An 18,997-nucleotide genomic window follows, 5' to 3' on the forward strand; every position below is an offset into this window, starting at 1 on the left:
GCGCTGGGCGCCAAACAAACTTGGAAATGTCAAAGGTCGTTGGTGGGAAGTCACATGACCGGTTTATTCCGTTTAGCAATCCAAAATCCAACCGCCTTCTCCTCTCTTCTCCACTTCCACATCTTCTCCTAACCATCATCGCCAAATTCTTTTCTCTGTACTACGGCTTGCTTTCGACACCAGGCGTACTCATGCTTCGAGTACATCATTTACGGTGCAATACTGTCTAATCGCTACGCATGTTTTCGTGATGTGGCTAGATTTATTTTGATGAACTACCTCTCCAGGTTATCGACCATTTAGCTCTCGCCAAAAGATCCGTTTTCATTCTCCGACTACAAAAATCACCCCCTGTGCGGTGTGTGATGTTACGATTGGAGACTGGTGGTATTTACTGCCGCTTCTCACTCTTCTTGACGCGTAATACACATTCAACATCTTTATTGCGACTTGGGTCGGATTTACTCACATTTACAGAAGGGCTTAAAGGATCTCTTTAATATCAACCAGCCACCCATCCTAAGCCCGCCCGTGATATAATATATCCCATCTCTTTGTATACCAGCGACTACGAACATCTTCTCAATATGTCATCGAATTACCCCCCTACCCCTTCGTTCGGTGGTCACTATAACCCCTCTCAACAATGGCCTCGAGATCCTCCCTCGTCAGCGCTAGGTGAGGGTTCTGATGCCTACCACCCACCACCTCAATCCTACTCGACCAACAACCCTAGCTTTAAGTCAAGCACTCAGATTCCAGGTTTTTCGGGTAATAATAACTTGCCCATACCTTTTGCGCCACCTTTTCCCTTCGTGCCACCTTTTCCTCCTTCCGTGGGCTTTCCCCAGCAGGCCATCGCGTCTCAACCCCAACAAAATGGTTTAGCTGAAAACTTACCTCCAACCCTCACGGGTGCTACAATAAAAGAAAATGATACGGCCGCTACGGCCGAAGGTTCGGACCCAATGGAATCGCCGGAATCCACGAATTTTGGTGACAGAGAGGAAGGTGAGCTAAGCAATGGGGAGATAGGAGCAGAGGAACCAGAGTCATATGGGTACAAAGACCATCAACCGAAAGAGGACATTGCTGGGCCATATCTACAGCCACATCGGCCAAATGAAAAACCGAAGCGGTATAGTGACGTTGGTGCTCAGGGTATTTGCGCTCATCCTGCATTATGGCAACATCCAACTGACCATGGCGCAGGACAACCTTCTTTTTCTCATTCATCCAGCACGCGTCAGCAACCTCCTGAAGGCCCCCGAAATTCGAACAAGCTAGGAAAGCATCAATTTCCCCAGCCAAATAAGACTTCCGCTGGGTTCTCTGGCCAGGATATGAGACCGGCCGATTTAGATACTGGCACATCTGCTGTCCATGGGGAAAGTGCTCAGGATAAATTAGGCTCTCGGGGCCACCACACAGTCCCGATGGAAGACGCGAGAAGCCCTCGCGAATCATTGCCTGTCTCTTCCGTCCAGTCACCCGCTTCCTGTGATAAAATAGACATAACTACTAATGGAAGCCGGACATACCCCTTATATGGCAAGTCCCCAGCGCAACTACGAGTCCAGGCACAGGGGGCATTACTAGGTTTAGCTCCCCACAATATCAAATTTGATGAACTTGTAAACGAAGGCATCGATCCAGTTATTCTCAAACGGCTTTACGATGAGATTGGACTCAAAATTACGTCCACCCGAAACAAACAGCACGCCACCACTAATCAGTCAAAAGAAGAGAAGCCCATGTCAGCTGCAAAGCCGCTGGTCGTTCCCGATTCCGACGCTGAAGCTGCTATGACGCCTGTCTCGCGTTCAGCTCCCGATGCGCTGGTCAAAGGCCCAAACAGTGAAGTTGTTCCAGAGGCACCCAGGATACCGAACCACCAGCCGACACAAGGAATATCAAATACGTTCACTACAGACTCAAGCAGGCCTATGGAGCGCAAGGATATAATTGCCCGAATGCTTGCAAATAAGGCCGCAAAGCCTCCGAGTACTACAGAGTCTTCCAAGTCTGAAGACCCAAAGAAGTCAATACCACTGCAAAAATCGCCCTCAGTCCCTGCTAACGATATTCCTTCCACCGCAAGAATGCCAACCTCACAGTCGCCACCCCAGGTTACCAGCGAGACTCGGGCGAAGGAGAAGAATAAGGCCCAGACGGAGTTGGCTAGGCAACGAATGGAACAATTGAAAAAACAAGGAATTGGAAGAAGCCAAACCCGGTCAGCTGTTGAAGCTCCGGCTGTTGCCCAACGACTTCCGGCCAGTAACAGCCTGACTCTTAGCTCGCAAAATTCCACGTCCCCATCTCAGTCCTCCCAACCTCTACCATCCCTAAGCCATCCGTTGCCTAGCCGCCCACCTGCGCCCGAGCCACCGTCAAACGCTCGCATCCCTGGATTGTTCATGACTAGTTCTGAACCTACTAAAACCCAAGAAGTCTCTATTAATAGTAATAACTCCATCCCATCAGCGGAGCCATCATCGATAAAGATACGAGCTCCCCGAAAACGACCAAGGGCGTCCGACTTCACTGATGAGCCGAGCCCCGCACTCCAGAAAACTCAATTTGCACAAGAAAAGAGTGTCTCAAGCACCCAACATAAGGTGATTATTGACATAAGTGAGGATGAATTCATGTATGGTTCGGATAATGATACTACTGAGCCAAAGGGCCCCGGAGCCGAATCCCCTTTCGTCGGATCGGGTAGGACTTCGACATCGAATCAACTACTAACCCGAGATCTTCCTCCCCTATCCGACTTCCCTTCACGGAACTACTCCCATCGTTCCACTCCGGCAGTATCGACACCACAGCCGCGCAACCGAGGGAAGGGTCCAGACGATCTAAACGCGGAGCTCCAGGCCATGCGCCAGAGAATAGCAGAGTATGAGCAGCGCAAGAAAGCAAAACAATCTGCAAGTCGAGTAGAGTCACCGGGAGCCTTAGCGCACTCGGCTACAACCTCAGCCGACGAGAACAGTTCCGCTGCTCCAGAAGCTCAATGCAAGCCGACGATAGAAACTGAACTCGCTGTGCCACCCTCGAGCCAACCCGAGAATTCACAGGCTCATTCCACCAGTCCGGAGAAGGTAGTGAATTCGGGAATCCAAGCAACCCTAAATTCTGATGGTGCCCTTCGTAGCCAGTCAGTTCTACCGCAGGGCTCGCTTGACCCCACGCATATTGAATCGATACGGAAGAAGTTCATGCGCAAAAGAGAAATAGAATCCGGGCTTCCCGTACTTGATGCTGAATTACAAAGATCCGAAGCGCGGTTGCGGCAGTTTCGTGAGGAAGAACAAAGGTTACTGGCCGAAATCGAGAAGGGAAAAGCCGGAAAACGTCTTCTCATTGAAGAACTAGAATCCCTCGGGATTGAAACCGCTGGGCAATCTATTGAGGAACTCCAAGCCACTAAGGACCGCCTGGAAGAAGCAGATGAGGATGAAGATATGTGTGATGATCAAGGTGAGCTCTACTCCCAAAATGGCGATTACCGTTTCGCACTTCCTCGCAGCCTATCGCGATCGGCCCCCAGTATTGTTCTAGTTGTCAGAGAAACTCACACTTCGGTTTACAATTTTCTAGCCCAACAACCCACCTCAAAGGAAACTACTGCTGAGATTGCATTAAACAATCAAGAATCAGCTCTCAGTGGTGTGGTTCAAGACCGTGGCTCCACATCATCAATCCAACCGTCGGCTAGGGAGCAGATGGCGGCCCCGCGTTTTGAGACCGTCCCAAAGACATCCCAAGAAGCGATAGATATGAGAATGTCTCCCCCCAAGGAAACTAGCGTTCTTTCCCAAGCTGACATTGCAGATGATGGGACGACATGCTCTAGCTCCGCCATGGACGAGTCGATGGGAAGCACACAAGATATGTTGGACCTAGAAGAAGAGACACAAGACCCCGAGGCACTGGAAGAGCGAGCCCCATCTCGATCTGAATCCGTTGCAAAATCAAAAATCACTGATATGGGCGAGCGATCGTCTCAAGCGAGCGTTTCTCCTGAGCCTTTGCACACTGGTTTGGAGAATAAACCAGCTCCTCCCGTGGTTAAACCTGATAACTCTGGAGCTTCAATGAGTTACCAGGGATCTTCATCTGGATCGGATGGATACGAACCTCCCGAACCGGATCCTGCTCCAGAGCAACCCGGTCTCGTTCAAACTTCGCCCTGCCTTGTTTTACCAGATGAAGTAGAGCATGTACCTGCCGACTCATACTCTCTATCCCAAAATGAGAATACACTAACTGTAGATACCCAGGGCGCTGTGACTGACCTCGGTCCGGATTCTCCCAAGGTATGAAGACCTCGCCCCTTCAGATTCCATTGGACAGTTTTAAAGTATTCAATAGGCCAAAGAGGATGCAGAGCGTGCCCATCGCTATTTTACCCCTTACAGGAGTCCGTTAAGGTTATTTAAGGCGTACCGATATCACCCTCGCTTCACTGAAGATGTTAGTGGTGGCTATCGCTCGTTAACTTACAGCCATAACATCGATCCTCATAATTACGTATGTCCATACGAGGCCGCAGGCGGATTTTGTAACGACCATTCGTGCGAATATCAGCACTTTCGACATATGACCTTGAGTGGTGCGTCGACGAAGATGAGCTCAAGAATTTGATTATGTTTCCACATTTTTGCAGCCCTTCCCCACCCTTCACTTCTCTTATCTCGTTCATTCGACTATATATCCCGCAATGTTTCCCGGTCCCCTTTTATCCCTTTGGCAGTGCTCGGAAGCTGACGTAGGACCGATATTAACCCTCATAGATGACAGAATACTTGTTGAAATGAGCTCCCTCAGAGAAGGAAAGACTCCTGAAGAACGGGACGAGTACGTTGCCGGATTAAAACAGACCATCAGCGATATGCGACGCGATAAGGTGAAAGATCTCAACACTATTGCGACGGAAGTTACCGGTTACCGTAGACGGTTTCTACGTGACCCTTCCCGAGTTCTAGCCTTGTAGACTGGTTTACGATCATCTGGTTTTATACATGAACACCATTACAACAACCATACGACTTTATATTCATTTGCAGGCCGATTTTTCTGCCGCTCCTCCTTTATAACAGGTGAGATGGTTGTGCGAGATCCCATAATTTTCGATGGGAGGCAATCAATTTCCCAGAGACAAAAAAATGATGGGTGGATATGAAATCCCAGACATATATTCCCTACCTATACCCTTGGATTACTAGCTGTTTCGCACAGCACTTTTCTCTATTCCTTTCTCCAACGAAATATTTCAGCAACCTTGCCAGTACCACATTCTTCTCTCTCTTATGTTCTTCCTCTCTCTTGAGGGATGACGCTTTTATAGGCATTCCGCATTTCAGCGTGGCTGGCTCGGCTTTTATCTTTGTTACAGCAAAATACTAAGACTTCTAGTCTACAAGGCTTGAAATTTTCTTCTCCTTTCCTTCCCCGTTAAGATCTTGCATCTACAGGTTTTATTCCACTTTATTTACGTCATTGTTTCTGCTGGTTAAGTGAAAAAGGGAGAAAAAAGGAGAAACGGCAGGGGGAAAAGGAAGAAGACAAAATGGCGCGTACCTAGTGGGAGTTCAGAGTTCGCCGAACCCAATCGTAGAAAGCGATGGGTACCAAGGGGGTGAGAAAGGGGCCAGCACGAATGAGCGGGTACCATGGCGGGATACAGTGCTACACACTACCCACAGGTTGCCAATATGGCTTCGATGACAGCACCACCACTACGCCCACGCCCAATATTGGGCGGTTACATATTTGGAGCTGAACGACAGAGGCTGTTGTTCTCCGTTTATTCGGGAACAGGACGCCCTTGGATGAAAATGCCAGCAGCCGCACTAAAAACGACAACATGGAAGGGAGAAGCAAGGACGGTGGGAGGCATGAAATGTTTATAACTATTCAGCAATAGATTCAGATATCCAATCATTTAACAATATGATCATTACATACTCTGTACCTCTTCGATTTATTCCTCAAAAGCGGAGCAAACACAGACCAGTACAGGATTGTATATTTCCTGTAGACGTGAGTTGGTTGTTGGATTGGAATGGTCGCCTCTTTTCCGCGTTTTTAGTTTGGTTATTCTACAACCATCATTCCTAATGTGACATTTTCACTTTCTTAACTTGACGCATATATCCCACGGCTATATAAATGAGAAATTGCCTTTGCCTACAGCATTAATAATGATAAATTAACAAATTCGACGCCAAAAGGGTTGGTGTTTGTATTTATTATTTTTGCTGTCTAGTTTAGCGTAACTACAACTCTGCTGATAAAAATATACTTGGGTGGAATACAAGAGAAGCTATTGCAAGTTGTAACTGTTTTGTGACCAAATCTATACATGAGAAACTATTCAAAGCAATTTTTATTTCTATCTTTCTTTTTAACGCAAGAAAGATATAAAAATAAAGGAAACAATCGATCGATTGTGTCAGGGACACATGAACGGAAAATGAGTTTAAGACTCGATGCACAGCTTTGTCATTAGCGGAGTGACTCACGCCCAAGGCCGCTAAAACATATATCAAGAGTTCAAGAGTGAATGACTGTGATGTAACTCCCTCCCATTAGTCAACTGGTCTGTTTCACGTATGATTGATTTACTGTGGACCCTAGCTTCACTTGCCTTCCGCATTATCAAAATCCCGGAGAATCTCACAGGATCATTGGTCAGTTAGTTCTTGAACCAAGCCGTATTTCCCCATATATTTTTTGGTTATGCAAAGAATGCTGAGTCAAAACTAGACCCCAAGGCGTTTTCCTTGAGGCAGATCTGAGCCGAAGCCCATCAAGTGTCCCGGTATGGAAGGTGGATATAAGTTTGGTGGATGAATGAGAATTTACGCCGGTTTACCTTTTTGTCGTGACGGGGAGGCCGATGGGAAGGTAGTATGACACATCCGGCGCCCGCTTTTTACGAGTTTACCGAGCTCCGGACAGATTGTATAGCTCGGAGACTATATACGGTACAACAAGGGCTTGTTTGGCTGAGCGTTAGAGTAAGGACATGACATTTCCCGGTGGCATCTAGGAGGCTGCGACTCGAGAGACTTCACCGGTGGGGAGCGACCAGTTTGAAAGTGAGGTGTGGACTTTAATCAGGCAAGGGGCGGTTTTCTTTTTGCAGGCGAGCAGACGCCAGATTTTTAATTGCCTGACATGATCGTTCGTGCACAACCTGCCAGGATTTGCGGTGAAAAAATAATAAGAAAAGCCCTCTACTTGCCCGTCGGTTCGTTTCTTTTCTCTTTTTGCACGTGCTGATGGTGCGAAGTTAGGGCTGTGATTGGGATTGGTGGTTAGAATGATATGTGGCGGTGCAAAACCTGAGGCTAACCAGCTCGGAGGCTGGCATGTTTATAGTCTCCCTTTACGAGCCGTATGTAATAATACTGCCTTTGGGCGCACTAAATACATTGCCGTCAGCTTTTCATTTATTGGGGGCTTTGAAGTTCTTCTGATGCTGTGACCGATGTTGCGGCCGGTGTTGTGATTTGGTGAAACTTGCCGTTCGTACTGCTGCGCCTCATCCAGTAACCGTCAACAGGATGTGCATGCCACAGTCCTCCAAGCAGGCTAATGGTTGAAGAGGTAGAATTGGAAGCCAAGCAGTACCTGCTGCCCAATGGGAAAGATATCGGCTCCTTTGATATCGATTGGTTGGGCTAGGTGGTACTGTGCTTGGGCAACCGGTACGGAACAGAGAAACATAAGGTCCGCCAAACAGACCGGATTTCGAGGAGCATGACTGGGGCAATGAATCTTACGCCTGACCAATAACTCGTCATAACCCGCAATGCAGCGGAATTTATTCCCTGTCGTCACTGGAGAGGGTATGATATCAGTGAACAAGGACCTGAGGAATCGCAGTTCTCCGCCATTGGCGAATGAGGGAGATGCGGGGTACTAGGGGCTGTGAGGAACCATCTATCTGTGGAGAGGCATTTCCTTGGTATGGCCTGGGAGTGAGAGACAAGGAAAGATAACAGGGCAAATGGAGTCTTCGTCGGGCACCGGTCTGATCTCCGCGGGAAGGCTTCTAGAAGCCTGATGGAAGGGGGTTCATGGATTTGAATCCCCTGGCTGGCGGGTCACGGCACGTCAGAAAGACGCACAGCTGACCACGATACGGGTCTTCGTCTGCTTTAAATCCTTGGCACTGAATAATTCCACCCAAAGATTGGTTTCTGGGATCGCAAGCTTGATCACACTCCGGATCGATCGAGTGCATTGATCCCTGAAAAAGCCGCTACTCCCGCGCTAGAAGGCCGCTAAAGCCTTCTAGAAAATGTCCCGTGATCATGGCATCAACAATCCCTACATTAAACGTCAGTAGCGTCAAAATATGCGGGGGCGATGGGGCGGGAGATCGCGTTGGTGAGAAGTAAGGCCCTTGTTTCTCGCGCGGCTGATGGGAGGAGTATGATGAGACTTACTATGAGCGGTTTTCTGAGAAGCCTCATTCCGTCGAACTTCTCACCCCTTGTCCCTGATAACTAATCAGAAGGCTAAGCAGAATAAGGCGCGATCGTTAACCATCTTTCGCCAATTACATACGAGCCATTTCTGAATAATTATCAGGCCTGGTGGCTAGTCCACTCTTCCGCCAGGCTAATCTGTGGTCATATTGGAACGGTTCGCGCAGGTGACCTGCGGCCTGCCAGCGGAATTCCCATGTTGTTGTCTTTTTACACTTTTTTCAGCTTTTTTGGCGTTAACATAGCGATCCTTCGTACGGATACCCCAGTGGTTCCCAGGTTCTAACATATGATTCCGGTATAGGCCTTTCTGGAAATCAGGTTCGCTAGCATCAATGATGTTCATCTCTTCGCGTGCGCCATGCAGGGCGACCAGTGGGAAGCAAGCATAAGAAGGTCAGCTTACAAAATCTGTGCCCAACCAGTTACCGGGGCCAGGCCGCTATTCTGCCGTTCCTTGGCCGTTCGCCGTTTGATCGCGGAGCGGAAGAGAGTCGCCAAGACTAAAGCAATCTCAGGGATAGGGCTTGCGTGGTCACGGGGTGCAGCCTGACCCTAATCGAACCAAGCCCGGCGGGGTTTTAAGCCGCATTCCCAAACAGGCTAGCTCTGGGGCCCCGGCATTACAAGCACCGCAACGTCCAAACACTTCGACTTCCTGAGACCAGCAGACTCGAAAACATGCCAACCAAATGAGAAACGCAGGTACTATCTCAGCAGAGAAATGTCTTACAGGTAGCCTTGCTCTTAAAAACGCCAGGTAATTTAAAAATTCATTTGTCTATCAATAAAACACGGCGTTCATGGGAGGAACAGTTGGAGAAAAACAAAATAAAAAGCAAGTGAAACCCGTTAAACTGTCAGCCAATCCACGCAGGTCATTCCTCTTCAAAATCTCAGACATCTGCACACCACCGTAGTCCCGTACCTTTTTCTTTTTCCTTCAGGTGTCATCCCAGGGAAAAGGTACCCGATACCCTTCCGTCCTTCCCACTGGCTGCCACAGCTGAGGCGCACCCGCAGTTAAAAATACGAGCTCTTCAGCCCAAGGGAGGGAAGTGAACATTTTCAGCTCGTCTCAGCGGTAATGTGGTTGCGGGGGTACCGTCTCTCCATTTGCAGAACTCTTTCAGACGGATAGTTCGATTTCTGCTGCTGGTTGCGTATCCTGGGTTCCCATTGGCAAACTGTCCCTGGGTATTTTTATTTGTTCCTTTTGGTTGGTCAACTGGTTCAGGGGTTGTCTGCAGGAGTTGAGGGGAAGCTGATAACCGTAGCATAATCAACCCGGAACGTGAACAGGCAAATAATAAATTGAGCCAATTTATTTTGGTCTCAAGTTAACATCAAAATGATTTTGGGGGAAGTCAGAGGAGAGTTTTGGATATCAGTGCTAGGCAAACAGTGATATCATTGAGGGCTCAGAGGCAGGCAGCGGCTAAGCCAATGGTGTCGTCTGAACGGCCTTGCCCTCCAGGCAGCGAGGAAGAGCTAAACCGCGAACACAAATATATTTCTTCTTTTTTTAGTTTTTTTCTCTCGAAGGGATGATTCTTTTCGAGGCGAGGTTCGGGAGGGAAATCACTTGGACATACCAGAAGGCCCATATTATTGTTTTGGGATGTGGTTTCTTTAGCCGTGGTCTGTTCCCTCACGTTTAACTCTGATGACTAGGCTCAAGGTCCACCGGACATGGATAAGCCGCTAACTTAACGGGGCTAGGCTAGCCTACAAGGCATTCTGGGGCTGACTCCTGCCTAAATATAAAGGCAGAAGAAGACTTGAGTAATTTCTTAACTGCAAAACCGCTTCAATTGATGCCTCCAGAGTGAAAGCTCCGATGCCAATGATCTAAAATACAAAACCCGAAAAATAAAGCTCAAAAGTAATCTCTGAAAAGTCCCGGCCGCAAATGCAACCCTACCCTATGCGGCTAAACAGCGACATTAAAAAAGCAAAATGCAAACATTGAAAGAACAACACTGCAGTTGAATAGAAAAATGAATAACAAACAGCATACAATAAAAGAACAACAAAAACAGAAATCCAGTCATTATACATATCCAAAATACAAAATACAAATCGCATGCTCAAGCGCTAAATATAACAAAAATCGCTGGACATGCCCGCTAAAATGCAAACAAATCGAAAGGTATGTCGGGCCTGCCAACAATAACTTCTGTCAAGCCAAAGCAGTCAGAATTTGAAGTTTCCCAGATTTAGACATGGGATAAAGTACCTTCTGGATTAAAGCCATCTTCGTGATAGAAATAGTTACTTGATATGCGTGCAGTACCCACAAACATCATGGTCGCAATTTACGCAGCGGCCCTGGTTCTGGTATACCTTGGGGCCATCTCCGCATGAGCAGCAGATGTAGAGGTCTGTAGCGCGGTTGATAATCGAGGCTTGCAGGTCTTCTAACATCTCTCTAGTGGCGCCCGGTAGTGGAAGGGAAGGGTTTGTATAGGTATTAAGGTGGCAATCGGTGGAGGGCATGTGGTCCAATGTTCTGAGGTTTCCGGACGAGGAGAGGCTTTCAGTTCGCAGGGTTGAGCCGTCAACGGTGTCGTATGTGCAGCAGGAGCATGGCTGATGGCTACAACTGATGCAAGAAGGGTAGTTTGAGATCATCATCGGTCCGAAATTGCAGTTTCCGCAAATCCAGTGCGTTGCGTATGGCATGGCTATTAATTTGAAGAGGCGGTCGAGTTTGAAATATGAGGATTCGAGAAGATATATTTGTTTGTGGGCTTTCTCGGTGGGTATGTAGGTAGTAAAGAGGAATCATTGAGAATGTTATGAAGAAAAGAAAAGGAAAGGAAATGGAGATGAATTCAGGGGAACGACGGCATATTTAAGCATGGACAAGGCAGCGGGAAAGACATGTCGGAATGACCTGCCATGTATGCCTGAAGAACAAGCTAGTCTTCCAGTCAGGGCTCGTAGCAGAAGGGCAATTCTAGGCCAGTGCATCGCCCCGCCATGTAGGTCACGTTTAGCCCACAATGCCGAGGAGATCAGAAGGAGCCGGCGCCCAAAACATTCCAAGCCATAAATGTCTTAACGCACTGGGCTGTTGTAGATCCTCTAAACCATGTAATTGCAATGACTGATAGGAGTACGCTCTGTGCATAGCGTAATTGAGTCAGTCGGGAGATAGGCAAGGCCCCACCTAGTGGTGGAGTCATCTGATTGGCCCGGGCGGTACGCCAATGTTGGTGGCCTTGGAGGACAGGGTTGCGCCCCAGGGACTTGGTTAAGGCTGACCGGGTGCACGAGTCGAGTCCCAGAAGACATTCCGTGCCATGGCGGAGAGAAATCCCGTTGCCTCAAAATCCCTCAGTTAAGGATTGCCGAAATGGCAATACGTCAGTTTGGAGAAGCCGATTTTCAATCTGAGACCGGAGTCGAATTATTTCAGGCAACATGCATTTGATATGAGTACCTTCTGTTGAAATTTTGACATCGGCGTATTCCAGCCTGCACCAATCTAGGCAGCCTTATCCTGGTGAATCAACTCTTCAGGAGTAACTCTGAAAACCACAGCAGGCTAAAGAAAAACACATTTCGCAAGGAGTTTTGAACAAAACTCAATAATACATACAGCAGAACAGGTTTGAAAATTTCAGAGATTCGCGTGTGCAAATAAAAAGAGAAAATAATCAGCCAAAAACAATTACAAAACGCCTTCGAGGAGGGCGAAACACACTCTACTAGTAATTTCATCGGCAAACAAGAGGTTTGATGAGATTTTCTTTATCATTACCCGTTAAAATTTCAGTAACAGAAAGAATAAAAATCCAAAGTCATGACATGCAAGCTCTCAAAAGAGGAAGACGCAAAAATTGTAAAAAACGAAAAGTGAAAGAGTACACCAAAAATTAATCGATGGGTATCAATATAGTAAAAAAATGAAATAGCATCGAAGTCCAAGGAGTGTGTTTGTTAAGACAGGCGAACAGGGCTACTTTGGCGACTCTTGAACGAGCATTTCACTGCACTCGGACCATCTCGGTGTGGATAGAGCGAAGAATAAGACCCATGTGAAGAGTAGTTTTGGAAACAGGCCCATAGGCAAACCGTGCTAAAGTTTAGGATAACGGACCTTTCATTTCTTCTTCTCGGGCGTCTTGTCGTTGGATTTCCCGGCTTGAGAATCTTTGCACCGGTGTTTTTCAGTCCGCTTTTCAGGATAATGACCTTTTGGGCCTGAAGGCTCATTTAAAATAGTCCGATACCCTTCGTTAGCTCCTCCGGAGCGCTGGGTGTTTCTTGAGGAATTGGCATCGTTGTACAGCTGTTCTTGAATCAAACGAAGATTATCGTGGTTTCTACGGTCTTCGGGAGAAACGTATTGTAATAGGGCGTGCTGGCTAGGACGGCGACCGGTAGGATCTGGTGGATAAACGAGATAGGCTGAAGGACAAGCATACATGCCGCTTTGCAGAATGCCATTTTCGGATTGTTGATATCCGGTTCTTTTATGAGGCTAGATATGTAATATGTTAACTCAAAAGTTGATCTGTTGGGGGGAGTTCGATGCACTTACAGTGGACATTTCAAGCCGTTTGACGCGTGTGAATATCGGAACCTGAATTATTCAAGGAACGCGAAGGAATGTGTATGTGGCAGACAATGGAGATGGAGTAGAAAATGATCATCGATCTCAAGATGCATGGTTCATTTTGCTAATAGAAAACAGCACTATAACGGAGGGGATAAAATATTAATATCATGAAGGCAGCAGAATCCAGGTCTGGAAATTCTTTTTGCCCAACACCACTTCATTGGACAACAAAACCTAAGTATTTCAAAAACCATCGAAGTCAAATTTGGGTAAACCGTGAAAGGAAGGAACTATTGGACCCGGAATTTAGATGTTTCTAATTTCAAGGCTCCGTGGCGCCGAGTAATACACAGCGAAGTCCAAAGCCGGAGGAGTTCACAATCTGACGGTGTCCCAAGACGTTCGAGGATATAGCACAGCCACACGAGGGAGGCATCTGGCTGCGCTCCGGGACGAAAATTGGCAATCAAGCATTGGTTTCATGTGTGGCTAGTGAAAAACCATGCAGAGGAAGGGTGGACTTGCCTCAACCGAAATGAACCAAGTTTGGAGCGAAATGTATTTCAAATGCAAATGCAAAAAAAAAAAAAAAAAAAAAAAAAAAAAAAAAAAAAAAAAAAAAGAGGGGCGAGAAGGTGAGAAACAGCAAGCACCTTCGCAGCGCGCTAAGATTATTCAATCTCGTAGCACTCGGACATGATCATAAGCTGGCGACTGAGCCCGACCCATCACATCATCGCAATCTCGCTAGAAACAATGTTCGTCCATGCAACAAACAACGAGGCAAAGCGGCCAGGGCATTGGAACCGAAAAGAAACGCCGGTGACAAGATGGTTTGTCAAAGGCTTAAATTAATATTTGCACAATTTCGTCAGACGGGGGCAAATTCCCGCCCTATCCTCAGAAAGAGTGGGCAAGAAACCAGAATGGCAACGAGGCTGAAAAGGGCTTGATCCAGCCTTGCAGCCTGGTTCTATAGTCATCAGTCGCTCCAAGCTCAAATAACACTTCGAGTCAATCGTAATGCCTAACTCGGCCCTCCCATCATTATAGCCTAGGAGGCCGTTTCCAAAATGCACTCAGGAGGAGCATGACGCATCATAACACCTTCGTCCCGCGTAGCCCATCAATCGCAAGATAGAAACGTGATTTAGAAACAACAATTTTTGAACATACGCAAGCTTTTTAAGGCCTGTTCCGTAGTTATAAGAAAGCTCAAATTAGGAATAAAATGGAGGAGGGGTTGATTCAGTGATTGCTGGTGGTTGGGTGGTTGGTTGGTGATGTTGCTCTAGATGGTGGGGAAGCAGAACTTGAACACGTGATTTAGACGATCAAATGGGGCTTTTGGAAATTTGCTAGCATTCAGGAAAACAGCTTGAAATAAGTTCAAGAGTTCCACATAAGTGTTAATAGGCTTTGATATATTGCAGAGAGGAAATCTAGTAGAAAAATGGCAAATTATATCCGTGGGTCACTTCCTAGATAGATGTTGTCCAGCTCCCACTCAGTTTTGGCGGTTCCAGCCCAAGTACGGCAGCCTATAGTGACATTTGGGTCAAACAGGTATTTTATACTAGTTACTAGTGTTACAATGAGCACACATCAATAGAATAGTACTGTACTGTTTGTATTATTGGAGGATCCTGTCAAAAGTTTTGATTAGCACTAATAATTTAAAGTTGCATCTTAAATTCTTCCTCTGTACAGAGTAATAGTAATTGAGATCTTCTCATTGATGTTATTGAATGAAATAGAGATTCATATTGAAAGAGTGCTCTAGATCTGAGGGTCTACATACTCTGAGAGTCTGAGATCTCTATCTCTCAGACTCTATGCTCAGAAAGTCTCTATACCTGATATCTGAGAGTCTCTATCTCAGGGGCACTCTATATCTAGGAATCTCTATACTTTAGGACTCTATACCTGGGGGCTCTATACTCAGAGGGGACCGGTCCTGAGAATGATGAGAGATCTGTGGCCCGTGGGGTAGTCTTAGTCTGAAAGTCAAGATAACTAATTGGTGTGTGTGGTGTGTGTGTACGAGTAGAATTATTAATGTGGAATTAAGCTTTTACACTGAAATACATTGACCCATATGTCACTTATAGGCTGCCGTACTACTGGCGCTGGTTACTAAGCTGCCAGTGCTCCGGAAGTTCTATCTTAAGAATTGGGTGGCTTCGAATTATGATTCTCGAACACCACCAACACCACTAACTATTGCTCATTTGCTCTTTAACCATATTTTGGCTGCTTCAACCCTATATGCTACAGCTTTAACTACAGTTTATAGGCCATTCTCTTGACGGAGTTATCCTTTTTAGGCCGCTTCATCTCATGGGCTGTGATCAGAAAGCTGCAAATCTCGCAGTTTCTCGCGTGGTCCCAGTGTTTCTTGGTCTCATCATTATATATACTAGCTGGACGTTTACAAAGTCATTATGTAGTATGTTTTTGCTGTTGTCTTCTCTCCCTTGATCTCCACCAGAGACAAATAGCTAATTCCTAAAAGTCGATTATCTGTTAGACCCCACTACGTCATCACGAAGAAAGGGAACGGCAATTGGATTATTGGTTGCTTTCTATATCCTGCTGATAGTACTTCTTGTGTCATACCTACGATTACTAGTTACCCTTATATGGAATCCTGACTACATACCTCGAGGACCGCAATACATCGAGTCTCAGGTGGAAACGGAGGCAAACAAAAGGATGAGCAAATATCGAGGACGAAGGAGGCCAACTTCAGACAAAAGCAACGGCGATGATGAATGGCATGGCCTTGGGACAATATTTAGAAGACCCGCCGAAAAAAGCTCTTACCCTGTCGATGCTTCTGGACTTGAAGCCTTCTACTTGAAGGACGTATTTGTCTGCAAGGAAGATGGTAGACCAGCGTGGTGCTCTACTTGCTACCAATTTAAATCCGACAGGGCTCATCATTGCCGGGAAGTAGGTCGATGCATAAGAAAAATGGACCATTTCTGCCCTTGGTGAGGAAACCCTCAGCATTTTCAACTTGAAGTCCAATTGATGCTGACTTAGATCCTTAAGGGTCGGTGGAGTGGTCAGCGAGACGTCCTTTAAATTTTTTATCCAGTTCCTTTTTTATACGTTTCTTTTTACAGCATTAATTTTGGTTGTGTTTGCTATATTTGTAGCAGAACACCGCAAAGAGGTATGTTGTTTCGAATATTCTTTTTACATATACTTCTTCCGTGCTGTGATTTTCACAATGAATTATCATCTATGCGCCAATTCCCTTTTCGATAATATGGCGAGTTGTTAGTGAAAATGAGTATGGCTAATGCATAGGTAGACTGGAAAAGTCATTGTCCATTGGGTTGTGGTTCTAGGAATGTGAGTTCACATTTTTCAACTGACAGATAAGGAATGGATTGATTTTTAATTCCTCTCCAGGAGCGCCCTGTTCTGCCTTTTCTCGTTGGGGATGCTGGGAAGTTCCATCCAACTCGCATGCCTAAACTCGTCTACCATCGAAAATCTTGATCGACGCACGAAAGTGTGGACCCTTGCTATTTTGATCCCAACTTCGCTGAAATTTAACAGAGACGGCACAGAATCCCAAGCCGCTCCGCCATTTCCTATAGTTTCGTTCTCTTTGCCGTTTGGAACATGCTCTCCTCTGCAAAACACATCTGACGTAGGTGGTTCCAACCTGCTGCAACGAGACTTCGCTATCCTACATACAAAGCCAGGAGAGAACCCTTGGGACTTGGGCAGCCCGTTGGCAAACCTTAAAGAAGTTATGGGATATTCTTTTCTAGACTGGTTTTCGCCATTGAAAAATTCTCCCTGCACTGACCATAGCAGCCAAGAAAGTGCCTTCCGCCTGGGTCCTGTTGTTCAACGACTCAGGCGTGAAGCTGGTCTAGAAAGCTGCAACAGTGGCGGAGATTTTACTTCTCATGATACAACGCAACGGAATAGAGGTCGAGGAAATAATAGAAAACCCAGCAACAGTTCCAAAATGCCCTATTCACAAAAGCGACGAAAACGCGAGCAAAGATCACGAGATATCCAAAAGCCACCAAACACCCACGGCAGGAACCACAGCCACGAGCCACATCGAAGTGATTCATCTAGAAATAAATGAATCTGCAATCCTTCGTGCCAGCACCACAACAGCATCAGATTCTCAATGCTGATGCTTGCCACTACTATTAATACTTTATTTTAATTTTTTAATACTCTACCTGTAATTTGTCTTTCGGTTCTTTCAGCAACCGTTCCCTATCCTTATGATTCTTCCCTTTCCGGGCAAATTTACATACAAAGTCGCCCTATTGGTCCGGATTTTCTACTAGTCCCGACTAAAACACCACCCCACACGTCACCCTTTTCGACACGGTGTGGAGCCTTCTTCTTATCTCTTCTTTACACAACTCGAGTACACCCCTTCCTTTGAAAATAGATATTTTAGTTCTGCACATGCCTTAACTCTTATATTAATAAAGAACATCCGCCCATTATTATGGCCACTCAGCTACCCAATATGAAGTAGACTAGTCGGTTTTGCGCCGTCCACACAATATTCCGGCGCTTATCGGCCGCCTGGGACCAGTTGAACCAACCAAACGACAGGGTAGGTTTCCTTTCGTTCCACTAATATTGAAATGTGGACGTGCAACGCACGGCTAGAAAGCTTATTTCGACCCCCCTTGCTTGCGGTTTTAACAATAAAAAACAGCAGCCTAAGGACATAATCAGCCGTAAGGAAAATGGATCCCTTGTATGTACCATACATATACCGTACTCATAAGAAGGCTCCCTCAATACACATTTATGGACTCGTCATAGTAACTGTAGGATAGTTGAAGGTTGTATTGATAGATCTATCTACAGGAACATAATATAGTGGTGGGTCACGTGATCTAGTGGGATCGCTAACCGCAACGGCCGTAAGGGCCAACACCCCCCCTCGAGATAACAAGAATCACATACAAAAACACCCAAATCACCAAGATAGTCTGTCAAAACCAAATACAAATGTAAAATTAAACATTCCCAACTTTTATGCCTGTAAGACCTAGCAAAACCATGAATTATGCAAATGTCACATTGTCTAGAGATTTAGTGAGTTCATTCACTGCTATCTGAGTGATGAGAATATATTCTAAATCAATGACTCTCTGATTCAACTGTCAACATGAAAAATGAAAATACATGTCAATGTACTTACTTCAGACTGTAATGACTGTTATCTTTGTGAGATCTATAGCACTCTTATTATCAGTGAAAATCTGTATCAGAGATGTAGTGATGAAGCTGAGCTCAATTATGAGATTTCAGATTCATGTTACTTCATGAACTATCTCACTAAGAGTCATATATTCAGTCTCATTAGAACTTAGAGATACACAAGATTGCTTCACTGAATATTATGAAATCAGGTCATCTGTGAGCTTAAAAACATAGCTGAATGTTAATTTTCTATCATTATTCAAGAGACTGACTCAATCAGAATCTGAGTAGCTGAAGAGTAGGTAGAAATCATCAGAGAAATCAGAGATAACAGAGAGATTAATAGAAACAGTAGAAACAGTAGAAATAGAAGAAATAGAAGAAATGAAAGAAATGAACCTCTCATATGAGCTGTGTCTGTAGAAAATGCTCAGATTCATGATCTCTTTCAAATAATATATAATATGTAATAGAGTCTTTTAATATTGAGATGTTGAATTAACATTCTGTTAAGTGAGTAGCAAGACAGTGTAAGTGATATCAGAACATGTTTTAACTGTGAGATATTACAAACAACTCATATCATGTTAATATCACTGAATTGTGAAATCAGCCTCTTTCTCAGATATAGAGAAATTATTAATATAGAATTCATTCTTCATTAATATTCTGATAACAGCTGTATTATCAAGATAGAAATCTTTAATAA

General features: G+C 45.6%; 5 protein-coding genes across 7 annotated transcripts; 2 read left to right on the forward strand and 3 right to left on the reverse strand.

The window, feature by feature from the left end:
* The first annotated feature begins 122 nt into the window (after window positions 1-122).
* BDCG_04165 lies at window positions 123-10,681 on the forward strand. Of its 3 annotated transcripts, none has more exons than XM_045419830.1 (6): window positions 123-1,161; window positions 1,213-3,486; window positions 3,607-4,225; window positions 4,290-4,325; window positions 4,381-4,621; window positions 4,803-10,681. In XM_045419830.1, the coding sequence occupies exons 1-4, from the start codon at window positions 588-590 to the stop codon at window positions 4,297-4,299; spliced, it is 3,477 nt and encodes a 1,158-aa protein (XP_045280776.1). In that variant the 5' UTR covers window positions 123-587; the 3' UTR covers window positions 4,300-4,325; window positions 4,381-4,621; window positions 4,803-10,681. The 3 variants fall into 3 exon arrangements, with proteins under 3 accessions (XP_045280776.1, XP_045280775.1, XP_045280774.1); XM_045419829.1 differs by having other exon boundaries at window positions 3,607-4,229; window positions 4,803-6,359; XM_045419828.1 differs by having other exon boundaries at window positions 3,607-4,325; window positions 4,803-6,359.
* BDCG_04166 (uncharacterized protein) lies at window positions 8,644-9,576 on the reverse strand (the record flags this gene model as incomplete). Its single annotated transcript, XM_045419831.1, has 3 exons — window positions 8,644-8,836; window positions 8,917-9,065; window positions 9,481-9,576. 3 exons carry the CDS (start codon window positions 9,574-9,576, stop codon window positions 8,644-8,646), a joined length of 438 nt encoding a protein of 145 aa, XP_045276050.1.
* Window positions 10,682-10,784: 103 nt separating the features above from the next.
* On the reverse strand, window positions 10,785-11,195 carry BDCG_04167 (uncharacterized protein; the record flags this gene model as incomplete). Its single annotated transcript, XM_045419832.1, has 1 exon — window positions 10,785-11,195. One exon carries the CDS (start codon window positions 11,193-11,195, stop codon window positions 10,785-10,787), a length of 411 nt encoding a protein of 136 aa, XP_045276051.1.
* A 1,426-nt stretch (window positions 11,196-12,621) lies between these two features.
* On the reverse strand, window positions 12,622-13,071 carry BDCG_04169 (uncharacterized protein; the record flags this gene model as incomplete). Its single annotated transcript, XM_045419833.1, has 2 exons — window positions 12,622-13,002; window positions 13,063-13,071. The coding sequence occupies 2 exons, from the start codon at window positions 13,069-13,071 to the stop codon at window positions 12,622-12,624; spliced, it is 390 nt and encodes a 129-aa protein (XP_045276052.1).
* Window positions 13,072-15,246: 2,175 nt separating this feature from the next.
* Window positions 15,247-17,682, forward strand: BDCG_04170 (palmitoyltransferase pfa5). The gene is made up of 5 exons (XM_045419834.1): window positions 15,247-15,529; window positions 15,596-16,076; window positions 16,138-16,261; window positions 16,403-16,443; window positions 16,504-17,682. Exons 1-5 carry the CDS (start codon window positions 15,421-15,423, stop codon window positions 17,198-17,200), a joined length of 1,452 nt encoding a protein of 483 aa, XP_045276053.1. The 5' UTR covers window positions 15,247-15,420; the 3' UTR covers window positions 17,201-17,682.
* The last annotated feature ends 1,315 nt before the right edge of the window (window positions 17,683-18,997 follow it).

Source organism: Blastomyces dermatitidis (genome assembly GCF_000003525.1).
Source record: "Blastomyces dermatitidis ER-3 genomic scaffold supercont1.4, whole genome shotgun sequence".
Classification (NCBI taxonomy): Eukaryota; Fungi; Ascomycota; class Eurotiomycetes; order Onygenales; family Ajellomycetaceae; genus Blastomyces; species Blastomyces dermatitidis.